Below are 13449 nucleotides of genomic sequence, written 5' to 3'. Positions count from 1 at the left end.
AATGTGTCATCCTTCATCATCTGCCACTCTGCATGTTGAGCGTGCACGCCGGTGTGATGCATGTAAGCCCGCATGCAGTTGCAGCAGCACACTAAGCAGTCACGTTCGTATCTTAACCCCTTAGTTACACGGTGACATCCCCTTTAAGAGATGTGGGATGCATGTCATCCAACACTATCCGAGCACCCGCTGAGTCTAGATGGATGTATAGATAGGCCGAATAAATAAACAAACGACAGTGAGGAGGGGGGAGGAGGGAGGAGGAGAAAAAGGAAATTCCCTTCTGCCTTTTCCGTTTGCCGAGCATCTCGCGCTGCGCAGTGCTGGCGACACCACCGGGGAGCGGTGCGCATTTATTTTCTGTCGATCTGAGGACCACACGGCATCTGAAGTGGCATTTCCGACGGATTTAACCGAGGAACTACATAGTCTTTTATTTTGAAAGCTGTTTTTTGTGATGCACTGACGCCGCAGGAAAGACAAACCCGATGCCCCCTCCAAACGGGATATTTCACCGACCTATGGAGTGTTGATTTTCATTCCGTACATTTCCACCAAGATTATTTTTTCCACCCCCGAGGAGGTTCTCATTTTTTTTTTTCATCGGCCTATTTTCTATGATCGCTGCGGGCTGAGGGGGGAAAAAGATCGCTTTTATTGCCAGTTGCGTGTTGCATAACCGGGTGGCATTAGCTGTCCAAGGTGCTGAACTGAACGGTCGTAGCCTAGAACGGGACGAGCCGAGGGGAATTCACAACCTTGCGTAAGTCCACTCATGTCACCGCGCATATCGTCAACGTGACCGCACGATTCGATGCGAAAATAAACGTTCATGTAGTTGAATGCGTGTGTGTGTGTGTGCTTTTCTCTTTTCCGCCCACACAGAAGGTCACGGGCCTATCAAACCAGGGGGGGAAGAGGAAACACACGGGATCCGCTCACCGGGAAGCAGCCGGGGTTGTATTAGCACGTTTCCCCCTCCCATCGTCCCGCGGTGAAACACATTCCTGAGGTGGTCGACTCGACGGGGGTTGTGAGAGAGAGAGAGAGAGAGAAAATGTCGGGGCAAACGCTCACGGATCGCATCGCCGCTGCGCAATACCAGCTAACGGGATCAGATATGGCCCGGGCTGTCTGCAAAGCCACCACTCACGAAGTGATGGCGCCCAAGAAAAAGCACCTGGAGTGTAAGTGTAGTCCTTCTTCTCCTCCTTTGCGTTTGCACGGGGCTGCAGCCTCGCACAGGGCCCCTTTAGCTTACACCACAACGGGACCACATGCCACCACATGCAGGCACGTCATTTTGACCGGTCATTTCTTAGTTCCCTTTATAATGGGTGTGGTGCCTTAATGAATCGATGCGGCCGTGGTGACGACCCCTCTGGTGACCCTTTGTGTCAGCCTCCAGTAAAGATGATGGAAACCTGGGGAGAGAAAAGGTCATATTTTAAGGCACACTGACAAGTCATCCTCAGAACAAGGCCATTTCATTTCCCTCCTCTGTGCTTCTGCAAAGCCACTTCCCTTCATTTCACGTTGAAGCGTAACAGTTTAAATGTTACATTTAGATGAAATGTAATCCAAGCTAATGAACAGCCTTGAAAGAGACATATCTGGGGTTTCATATAGTCTACCAGTGGTTTAGGCAGATATATAAGGCCATGAAGTCACAGCTGAATAACATTATCAAACCTCACAGCTTTATTGACACATCTCCAGATGACAGCAGGGGCCACCTTATGACAAATCGTGATTAATCACTGTCATCTACCATAAATAGTGAGTCAGAGCGAAGCAGCGGCGTGGCACCGCATACGGCGGGTGGTCTGAGTGGCTCTCCATGTCTTATTGTGTGTGTGTGTGTGTGTGTCTGGTCGCTGGGCAGGTCTGGTCCTGTGTCTTGGGCTAGGACCTTATATCTTGTGATCCGCTCCCCTGCTGAATAATTTAATAATCAGCCAATGACGGCCTTGCATTATTTACACAGCCAAAGGTGACCATGCTAACGCTAGCAAAGCACCAGAGACCGTTGGTTGCTCACTCTCTCGGCTGCGTCTCTGACTTTTTGACTTTACAGACTTGGAGCAAATGTCATCCAATTTCTTCATCCAAACAGGAAGACACCTTCCCTTGACCAAAAACGATATTCTAATACACTTTATTTACAGAAGATATGGTACACACACATGGTTTTTAGTCCATGAGGTTATTCTGTATCCATTTCTAGGGCAATTCAACAAGCTGCTTGTATGTAGGCCACTGTGCTTGCATGCTTGCACTTGCATGTGTGCCTTGGCTAGAGGAAATTCCTAATATCAAAAACTGTATTAATGCTGTAACTGCAAAGTAATCATCGGAAAGTAAAATGCTGCCTAAATAATTTTGCTATAAAAGGCGAAAGTCAGTGACCCTTGGGGTGGGCGTGTGTGTGTGTTGGGAGGAGGCGACGTTGGTGGTGGTGGTGGCGGTGAAGTGCAGTTGCCATGGCAACAGATTGAGAGTGTCAGGGGATGGCACTGTAATGACAGAGGGCAATTGGGAGAAGGAAGGGGACAAATGACAGGCCTGTCATCTGGAGAGTGAAGAGACAATCGGCGTGACTTTATATTCCTTTAGCTAGAATCAATAGACTGAATGTAATTGTAATGTTATCCGACTAAACATTTCATACTAATGCATTTATAGGTGTACAAATCTTTACCATCTTGTGATTGTATATGGCAAAGGTAATATAGGTGTGCAGGACTGTTGCCCGTATTGAGAGCAACATCTTTTATTTTTATTTTTTGGCTAAAATGGGACCCACTGTGCAGGCAATGAAACCACGATGTCAAATGTGTGTTATTTCGTACACTTACATTTAATATTCCTGTTAATTTAGTCATGCTCTGTATATATATACACTGTGTACTACAGTAAAAGAACACTGGAGGGCGTGGGTTACAGATTTCGAGAGCACATGTGGTGCATGCAAGGTCAAAGGAGCGGAGTTCACTCAGCACCGAAGGCAATAGGTTTAAATCACGCGAGGTCATGCTGACATCACACATTTTGACGAGTGGAGCCGATGAACCGACCTGAACGGGAAGCTGAAGACTTAAAACTCGTTGCATGGTCTTAAAGGAGCAGTTCACCTTTTTTGGGAAATCACAAATTACTCGCTTTCTTGACGAGAGAAAAAACTGGAAATGAAGGTCTGTCTGACGCTAACAAAATTCACGTAATAGCATCTTCAAAGTTACTAATTAACCTGTTGCATCTAATTTTAAAGACCCAAGCTAGCTGTTTCCCCATTTCCAGTCTTCATGCTAAACTAAGCTAACCAGCTGCTGGTTGTAGCCTAATATTTCTGTCCAAAACCACCTCCTATTTATTATGCAGTGCACTATTTTAACTGTTCAGCATTGTATTCACCATTCTCACAATGTTAGCATTGTGCTAACAATCCCACAATGCAATTTGTCGCAACCTATAGGTGCACTCTCCACAATATACTGCTCACAATAGAGTAACCTAACTATTGAGGGTCTATTTATGGGCTAAAGGAGTGTTTTGGGATCCAGCTGTTATGTTAACTGTGTGGTGTGTGTCAGGACGGCTCTGTTAATAGCTGTCAAGAGTTAGACTAGCTTAATGAATTTACACATCAACACACTGTTAATGTGCCGGTTCGGTCTAATTTGATCTGGAATACTTCGGCTCCTACGAGAGTGGTTTGCTGTGTGACTATAAAAAAAAAAATCCTTCCGGCAGCCACATATTGATAAGAGACGAAGCGACGGTGTCACACACAAACGTGCCCTCCCACAGCATGAGGCCTGCGTTCATTCTTAGAGCTCTCTTGGGGACCGTGGATTACCGTCTAGAGTCTTTATTTAGCTCAGCCAATCCTCATTACACACACACACACACACACACACACACACACACACTTGTATGTCAATGTGTGTTTGCGTCAGGTAATTATATCTCAACAGAAAGTGTGGATCATTATATATATATCATGATAGGCCCATTAAACAACAGTAAACCAATATAATAACATATCTAAATATATATTTATGAGCTGAAAAGTCTGAGGACAGTCGTGGACGGCGCTGTGTTCATCATGCTAGTATGAATATTAAATTGTTGCTATGCCAGGGACAGGATAATGTTATATAATCACATTTCAGCCTTTGTGGACCATGTCTCTCTCCCTCTGTGTGTGTGTGTGTGTGTGTAATTTGAAAAGGCTGCAGGGAAGTGTAATCTTCAGCCTTTTCACAGCGAAGTGAAGCAAAATCAGGAACAGAAAAAGAATGCAAAACAATGGGAAGCGGAGGAATAAAACCACTAATCTGGGGGATCTCCAAGCCGATATTGTCCTGTCCCTGTTGTGCTCGGAAGATAACAATTATTTAAACCTGCAGATCATTAGCACTGCTGACAACAAAACGCTGAGCTGGTGATCTTGGTGCAAAACAGGTGGTGTCAAGACAGTGTGTGTGTGTGTGTGTGTGCGGGGGATGGGCAGTGAGACAGCCACCATAGAGAGACCACGACCAGTGATTAGTTATAATCTGTGAACAAACCCACCCGATCACCCTAACCCCCCTCTGTCCAGCCTTGAATAGCCTCACCACTCTCACGTCTCCTCATTTCTTACATTCATGTCTACGTTAGTGCTCCTCAACCACTCCCTGTGGTTCTGTTGAGGATCTTGCTCTTCCTCGTCCTCCTCCTCCTGCCCACCCACACTGTGGTATCTTCCTATTCAAAGCAAGTCCAAGGCCTGTTCGATATGGCGGCCTTCCCCTCCTTCCATTATCGGAGGTGCCTGCCAATATCTGCTGCATTTCTCTCTGGCACTCTGTATGGATACACTCAGTCCTGCCCTTGTTGCTCGGCTGTCAATGTCAGAGGGATGGACTTTAAAACGTGTGTTTGGGAGGGATGTGCCCTCGACAAATGCAATATGTGCTCCTGCATCTTTTATGTTGGATATGTGAGACATGTTTCACGGCCTGTGCTTCAAACAAACATCGTGCAGTGTTTTAGTTAAATATCATCCATCCGAGTGTTACCTCCTCATCCTCTCACACTCTGTTTTTATATTTTGCATGACTTTTTCTATGTCTCTCTCTCTCTCTCTCTCTGGCTAAGAAGAAACTCCATCCCAGTCAAAGAATAACAGTGTTTGATATGTTGATATCTATTTGAGTCTATTGCAGCACAATTTATCACAAATGATTGTGACGATTTTTAGTTTAAAATACTTTTGTATGTATGCATAAAAATGAAAAGTGTCCAAACTATACAAAGAAATTATATAATGTTGCAAATCACAGCCACACCCAGTGAATTATTCAATTTGTTAGCCGCAAAAAATAAAACATAAGCAAACAGAAATGCATATATTAATATAAAACCACATTTTGCAATGTATTTTATTAATAAAATAGACATAGGAGGGCCAATCTAGCATTTGTTTTAAATCCTTTCAATCATGCAATTCTCTCCATGTGTTGAATGAGCCATAAGCAGTAAATATGACATCTAAAATACATTTCTCTAAAGAAAAATCTCCGACTGCTTCCTTTTAACTGGCTGACGTACTGACAGCAAAACTTTGTCTGTGAAAATGTAACCAAGGACAACGCATTAAGAATAACTAGATAGAAAACCAATAATCTCAGTGATGGTCTTTTTTATTTATGTAGTCAGACAGGCATCAGCATTATGAGGGTTTAATATATATATACTGATGCAATGGTCTGGACACCTCTATGTCCGTCTGAGTGTCTGAACTGCCGTCTAGTGAGGAGAGCTGACAACGCATTATTCTGTCTTTCTGTATCGTCAGCGTGTGCACCTGCATTCATGTGGGTTCGTGCACGGACATCATTTCATATGTACATCAGGTCTTCCTCCTGGCTTTATATCCTCATGGGTTTCTAGAGAACACTGAGCCCGCCCACTAAATCACAGTTTAATCAGAGCTATTAAAATTGTGTAGGCATTCGTCCAAGACTAAACTAACCGTGACTCTCCTCTTACACACCGCCTTGTGTTAAAATCTGCCCTTCATGTCATCAAACCTCCAAATCTCACATGATTCCAGTGATGATAATGTTCCTTTTGCGGCTGCGTTGCAGACCTGGTGTCAGCCACCAACACCACCAACGTGAACATCCCTCAGATGGCTGACACGCTGTTCGAGCGGGCCACCAACGCCAGCTGGGTGGTCGTCTTCAAGGCCCTCGTCACCAGTCATCACATGTGTGTCCACGGCAACGAGGTTAGTGGGGGAGACCCCCGGTCGATCCACGGTCTTGATAATTAACTTGTGAGGTAACCACTTCAGAGACTTGAAATTGGTCTTTTGAGGGTTGTGTGTGGAGCTGAGGGGAGCTAGACGAAGACAAGGTTTGACCAGAGCTCCTCCAGTAATGGATTGATTCCTGTGGGTTCAGATCTGTAAATACTGCTATGTGAAAGTCCTAATTACAGGCGTGAAAGTGTTTTGTTGTAGTGTTTAACTTTAACGTGATAGGTGTAACGTTCTTCGTGGTTTCTTTGGCTTCCTCAGAGGTTCATTCAGTACTTGGCTTCCAGGACCTCGCTGTTCAACCTCAGCAATTTTATCGACAAAACCGGCTCTCACGGTGAGAACAGTACAGACATTTTACTACTACGTTTTTGTTCTTATTTACACTATTTCTAAATGAATGGACCACGCCTGCTTTCTGACATGAACTTCCTGTTCAGGCTACGACATGTCTACATTCATCAGACGGTATGGACGATACCTGAACGAGAAAGCCTTCGCCTATCGCCAGATGGCGTTTGATTTCACCAGAGTCAAGAAAGGGTGAGTCATACCTCTACTTTCTAGCGTCTAGACAGGATTTCACTTCCCGGTGAAGCATCTAACGCCCCGTGATGTTCTTTCAGTGCCGAGGGCGTGATGAGGACCATGACCACTGAGAAGCTCATAAAAGGCATGCCTGTTCTGCAGACTCAGATCGACACGCTCCTGGAGTTCGATGTGAGTCTTTGGCTCGGACATCTGACACTTATGGTTTTTACCAGGGCCTCCAATTCTCACAAGCTCTCTTCCTTCGCTCAGGTTCATCCCAAGGAGCTAAACAATGGGATCATCAACGGCGCGTTCCTGCTTCTCTTCAAGGATCTGGTCAAACTGTTTGCGTCCTACAACGACGGAGTCATCAACCTATTAGGTCGGTATCCTTGAGAACTTGGCATCTCGGTGACGAAGACACGTCAAAAAGAAATCTGAACCCTTGTTTCCTTTTGCGTAGAGAAATACTTCAAGATGAAGAAGAGTGACTGCAAGGAGGCCTTGGAGATCTACAAGAGGTTCCTGACCAGGGTGACGAAGATTGGGGAATTCATGAAGCTGGCTGAGGTGAGAGGATACCAGAAGTCTTTAATACCATGACCGAGCAGTGTGGGGAGCGTGATTTTAAACTCTTTTTTTCCTTTAACAGACGGTCGGAGTCGAGAAAAACGACATTCCTGATATCAACTACGTAAGTTAAATCATATTGTGGCTCTTATCATTTTTTTGTGCCCAAGAATGTAATGCAGATGAATACCACCCGTCCTACCTTATGCACACACACACACACACACACACACACACACACACACACACACACACACACACACGACTCACCCACCATAAATCTCCCCACCCCAGTGTCTCCATCCGGGGGTAGTAGTGGATCTAGCAGACTCAGACGACGAAGACTGTCCTTTTACGCCTCTCGAGGACCCGGTAACCACAGAAACGCAGGGTGCCCTGGCTGAGTGCCTGTTTACAGGATGGCGTGTCGGCATGTTGATCCTAATTCAATTCCAGACACACAAATTGTGTGTGTGTGTGTGTGTGTGTGTGTGTTTATACGATTATTTAGGGATTGCAGTGAGATTTTTTTCCAAAGCCCTGTCACTCTCAATTCTTTTACCATTTTTTTGGTTTGAACATGGACTCACACACCCTCGCATTGCAATGTAGGAGTGGAAAATGATTTTTTTAATTGATCACTCCACTTTCGATTTTTCTGTCAGGCTCCCAGCAGCATCCTGGAGAGTCTGGAAACACACATGAACGGTCTGGAGGATGTGAAGGGTGGAAAGAAGGGGTAAGACATTATCAGTTTGGGGGGCTTCTGACTCTCAGTGTGTCGATTAGAAGAATTAGGATCACCTCTTTGTTTTTCATGAAAAAAATGCAGAAAACCAAGAGAAATTTTGGGTAGAAACAGGCCAAAACAAGTGCTATATTTCTATAATTTCCTTTAACCCTTCCTCTCTTTTATCCCCCTTTATGTTCATTTGGACTCACCAGTGAAGGGTGAGCATATACTGAATGTTTTGTTTGGAGTTTACTCACTTCTTAGAGAACAGTGTTGATTTATTTTACTAGCGTTTCCGCCAGGTAAACGGTTTACATGTGGAAATGTGTGTACCGATGGGATAAACACATGTTTGGATAAACAGTAATTCCACTCATGTGTATTATCACATCCTCACATCCAATGTGAATGAGTATATGAAGGGTTTTTTTCAAAGCTAAATTAAATATTTGCACAAAATTATAAATGTTGACAAAAAGTGGACATACAATGAATTGCTTTGAAAATTATCTCTTCATACGATCACATAAAAATAAACCCATCAAATGATTTCAACCCTGTGTCCAGAAGATTTGTCTATTTCAAACAAACAAACTAACAATTCCTTTTCCTCTTTCAGGTCTCCAACAAAGGTGAGTACATTCAAAACCGTCCGTATCTTTAACCAGTTCTTCGAGTCTGACGCTAAGCTGAAAATGGGGCTTCTCTGTCCATCTTTCAGGGGTCTCCGACAAACAACGTGTCGCCAACATCGACTCCAGCCAAATCTTCAAACGCTGTTCCCGCTCTGCAGCCTCCTCCTGGGGAGAGTGCTGCCGCCGCCGCCGCCGCCGCCGCCGAGCCAGCTGAAGAGTGAGTGACCCTAAACTGTGACCTCCTCTCTCTCGCCTGCCTTTCAATGGTTCTGAACATTTGGTATTAAATCATCCATTGACAACCATAATTTAATGCTCATTTCGTAGCAATTATTTGGACTTCTGCAGTAATTAACACTATTTGATAAACCCGCCAAAAAAAGCCTCAAGGGACGGTTGGTTGGTCGGCCACTTTGGTCAAGAATGAAACATCCCAACAACTATTAGACTGATTGCATTCATGGTTCCCAGAAGATGAACCTCACTTAAGTTCACTAACTGGTCGCTCAGCCTCGCTGATAACAAGTTTACTTCGTTCTGCAAGAGCAAATGTAAAAGAATGACCTTCTGCAAAGGACGATGAACTGAATGTAGTTTGCTTTCCCCAGTTCCTTGTTGGACCTGGATCCGCTGTCCTCCTCGGGTCCCTCAGGACCATCAGCTGCCCCCACGTCATGGGGAGGTGAGTCTCCCTCTTTTCTGCCAAGTCAGCTGCTGGTCCATCCGAAAGAATGAAATTCTTTTAGCGAACTGACAAAAACTGTTTTAGCTTCGGCTTCAACTGACATGTATTTATCTTGTCCCCCTGTTTCTGCTTCAATAGATCTTCTCGGATCAGGTGAGTGTCACTTCACCTCTAGTCTCGACCGGTGTAGTCTTAGCTCGTCCTCCAGGACACCTCCATGTTTACACCACAATTTGCTTTCTTTCTGAATAAACTCCAACATGAATTTGATGGTGCCCTGGAAATGATGTCAATGTTTGAATCCAAAGTAAACATCTAGACGGATAGAGTGTAATGTACAAATGTCACATGGTTACCTCCCTGTTTGTCTCCTCAAGCTGTTCTCTAGTCTGAGTAGTCTCTTTGTTTCTCTCTGCCCTCTCTCTCCCTTCCCTCCACATACTCCATTGTCTGTTTTTGGTTTACAACGGGGGCTATCTTGGTTGGTTGTTTTTTTTTTTTTAATTTGTTGGTTATGACCGGATGCCGTTGGGAAAATTTCACTTTAATTTGGTTAAAATTTGGATTTTGCTTTGCTTGGTCAACTCCAAACTTTCTTTGGACCTTTTGTTTTGGATTGCTTTTGTTCACCGCTTGTAACGGTGACTGGTTCTTTTTGGTTGCTCTTTTGGGGGTTATTTTGGTACCTTTCTTTGGGGATTTCCAAACACCCCGTTGGTACACGCAGAAATGGGCGATTCCTTGCTATCTGAACCCACCCTCACGGCAGAGCCTGCCCCCTCCTCTGCAGCAGCAACGCCCACTCCTGCAGCAGCAGAACCCGGAGTCTCTCTAGCTCCTCCCACTAGCACAGCAGCCGCCACCTCCCCCGGCGGCGCCGCCGCCGCCAATATGGATCTGTTGGGAGGTCAGTGGGCTTCCAGAAAATTCTCTACGAAAGAATCACTCTGGGAAGCTCAACCCTAAAACCATCACACAAATATGACGACACAAAGACGACTGCATGCTCAAACACGACAGAACGATGCTTACCTCTGATATTGTGTGTATCCTGCTAAGTTGCATCAAACAGTGAAGCATTAATGACGACTTGATGCACACCGCCATCATTTTCAGCCTAGTATGCCTACGAAAGTGTTTAATTAAATACATAAATCATTCTCCAATAAATAAGCATAAGAATAAATTGTGTAAAATACATAAATGAGCAGATAAATTGCCAATTTTACCTACATAATATCATCTCCCCACTAACCCCATGTCACAATTAATTTCGTAAAGTGACCGTTTTATGTCACAAATTATTGCTCATTTTCTTAGTTTAACGCAATTTATTCATGTGATTATCTATTTTAGAATGACTTATTCATTTAATAATGACCACTTTGGGGCTCCGTATGAAATAGATCCTACAGGATGATATTATACAGAAACAAATCTCATTTTCTCTCTTGCACTCACATGCAGACACTCCTGCACAAATAGAGTGCTGCAGGAATGATGGGGGAATTAAACGTCGCTAAACTGGTTCCCCTTGATAAAAAGCCAATGGGATTTCATTTATGATACTTACGCAGTTTGTTCAGCAAGATCCTCTTTACAAATGATCACCGTTTTATTGAATTCTGAAGTAAAAACATCATAGACTACACCACGGTGGCGCGAGCATGATTATACACACATGTGTCATGATGGGGTCTCATTTAGCCGTTTTTAAGATTCACTAGAGGCGTAGGCCTATTTTCTGACATATTTTAATCGTAGAACAAAACGGTAAAATATCTGAAACCCAGACTTTATTTCAGCTTTATTACTGCAGCACTCTGAACCCCCACATACTCTCAAACGTTTCTGCATTGTGGCTTCGGCTTGCACATACTGCTGCACTCATTCTCCACACGCGTCTTGTTTGATAGGCAGACATGCTTTTCTTTGACCTCCGTAGAAAAGCAATTCTATCAAACCCTGTCACGTGGCTACAGCTACAGGCAGCGGCTGTAACACTTGTAGATTCCAGGCTTATTCTGTTTGTCGTGCAGTAGATTAGTCCTTGCCGTAGTGCCTCCTGTCTGTGTTCTCGTTTGTCCATTCGTTTGTCGGTCATTCATGTCCTGTATCAATGCTGCAAAGTGGTTTACAGTTGAATACTGATATTCTCTAAAGCTCACCCTTTTTCTCCTCCTCATGTTTCTTGACTCCCGGTTTCCTCTTTTCATCTTTACTTCCTCACCCGTCTCCGTCTCTCCGGGCGTCTCTGTCCTCTGCTGGGGTTTGCGTGAACCCCAGACGCCTTTGCAACACCTGCTCCCGCCGCCGAGGCCTCTGCAGCAGCCGCTGAAGGCGGGGCTACCGCTGCTGCCGCCACCGCCGCCGCCCCCCCTGCTGCTGCCAACGCCGGAGCTGGTGGGTGACACAAAGTTTGTCTGTGTGTGAGAGAGAGTTTGAGTCAGTGGTGGAAGGTAACTATAGGTACATGTGTACTTTAAGTTTAAGTACACAAACTGGTGATGTTGCCTAATTATTTGTGTACAAGAAATACATATTTAAATAGATTCATAATTGGGGTACATTTCAGTGATTTCACATGAAAAAGGTAAAAAATTAATCCGTGGTTTAATTAAAAATACTTATTTACTCCTAACTTAGTTGACAGGTAGCATAGTTGGGAATTTTCCTGTTTTAGCCCATAATTATACTATAGTATAAGTGATATGCCTAATAAGTTTTTTTTTTTATCAGAGATAACACAGATTTTATTTAGTCATAAAAGTAAAAAACAATATATAGGTGACAGCACAAAAATTGGCCTACACTCCTCCATAATGCACTATTACAGATTAATTATTTTTAGAAATCAGAGGATACTCACCACCAGCATGAATTGAAAATGGCCGCCACTGAGACAGATGGCATCCTGCTAAATTATCATTTCTGTACAGGATCTGAATGTTTTCCACCACTGGTTTGAGTTCCATGACCGTGAATGAAATGATGCATCTTGTGCTTCGGTCTCGGGTTTGAATCAGGGTTTCATCTCCAGGCTTTGTGCAGGGACTGTAGGCGTACAGATCGGCCGTTCATCACTGCCCGCGTCTGGACGGTGCTATTGTTGTTACCATGGCGATGGAGAGGACAATGCTTACTTGTCTCTTATCGTTTGGCTTCAGAAGATTTGTGCCTTTTCCGTTGTGGAGACGGTTGCCTGCGGCAGTTCTCTGGTTTTAGCTGTAGCTTAGCCGTGGTTTGTTCCTCAGGTTTCTATTCTGCGAAGGTGGTTTTTATATTCCCTTATAATCATTTTCTTTTCCATCAGAGATGCTTTTTTAGTTGTTTCGACAGCAGGAGTGTGTTGGAGCTCTGCATGTTCTTTCCCCTCTTTCATGTTTGTAGTAGTATTTTCATTAATCACCACCATCACATTAATCAGGTCTGTTTTGTTGTTGTATTTATGTCAGTGACTAACATCCTCCCTTCCTATTCATGTGTTATATCCCCCCCTCCCCCTCTTCTTCCCCTGAAGACCCGTTTGCTCCCCAGGATGGTAGCACCAACGCAGCGTCTTCAGGTCTAGACCTTCTCAACATGATGACAGTGGAGAATAATAATCTGGGTAGTTCGCTGGATGCCTGTTTTAGCTCTGTGGTGCCCCAGCCTTCCCCCTCCCCTTCCCCTTCACCGCTCTTCACCTCCGCATCCAGCACCATCACCACCACTGCAACCATTTCAGCTCCCGGCGCCGCCCAACCTGCGACCGACCTTTTCAGCGGTAAATGTTCAGAGATGTGTGCGGTCCGGGATTAAACGATTACAAGAGCCCCGTGCTCTTACTCACATTGATTAGGCGCCCTGCTGATTTCCATATCTGATGCTGCTCGTCATCCTCTCCTCTCATCGGTGCCATCAGCCCAATGCACACACCGGAGGTTTTTTTTTTCTTGTTCAGTCGGCTGCTGTGTGTGAGTCAGAGCCTCCTCCCCGTGTTAAA

The 13449-nt window shown here is 44.5% G+C and overlaps 1 protein-coding gene across 2 annotated transcripts; it reads left to right on the top strand.

Annotated features, from left to right (window-relative positions):
- The first annotated feature begins 1038 nt into the window (after window positions 1-1038).
- Window positions 1039-13403, top strand: LOC311027248 (clathrin coat assembly protein AP180-like). Of its 2 annotated transcripts, XM_084031177.1 has the most exons (16): window positions 1039-1187; window positions 6138-6280; window positions 6572-6647; window positions 6751-6853; window positions 6937-7030; window positions 7112-7223; window positions 7305-7411; window positions 7494-7535; window positions 8077-8150; window positions 8764-8776; window positions 8866-8996; window positions 9388-9461; window positions 9603-9617; window positions 10192-10371; window positions 11751-11867; window positions 12985-13403. In XM_084031177.1, the coding sequence occupies exons 1-16, from the start codon at window positions 1058-1060 to the stop codon at window positions 13263-13265; spliced, it is 1692 nt and encodes a 563-aa protein (XP_083887303.1). In that variant the 5' UTR covers window positions 1039-1057; the 3' UTR covers window positions 13266-13403. The 2 variants fall into 2 exon arrangements, with proteins under 2 accessions (XP_083887303.1, XP_083887304.1); XM_084031178.1 differs by lacking the exon at window positions 10192-10371 and having other exon boundaries at window positions 12985-13401.
- Window positions 13404-13449: the final 46 nt, after the last annotated feature.

The sequence above is a fragment of the Eutrigla gurnardus genome, assembly GCF_963514095.1.
Source record: "Eutrigla gurnardus genome assembly, chromosome: 16".
In the NCBI taxonomy this organism is placed as follows: Eukaryota; Metazoa; Chordata; class Actinopteri; order Perciformes; family Triglidae; genus Eutrigla; species Eutrigla gurnardus.
The sequence above is the reverse complement of the archived record's forward strand: the minus strand, read 5'-3'. Positions and strand labels throughout refer to the sequence as shown.

What these genes read in the sequence shown, in the direction of transcription:
- LOC311027248 (XM_084031177.1), top strand. Translation starts at nt 1,058, where the DNA reads ATGTCGGGGCAAACGCTCACGGATCGCATCGCCGCTGCGCAATACCAG. An exon ending in TGTGTGTCCACGGCAACGAG is followed by an intron (nt 6,281 to 6,571) that starts GTTAGTGGGGGA and finishes TGGCTTCCTCAG; the next exon opens with AGGTTCATTCAGTACTTGGC. An exon ending in ACATTCCTGATATCAACTAC is followed by an intron (nt 7,536 to 8,076) that starts GTAAGTTAAATC and finishes TTTTTCTGTCAG; the next exon opens with GCTCCCAGCAGCATCCTGGA.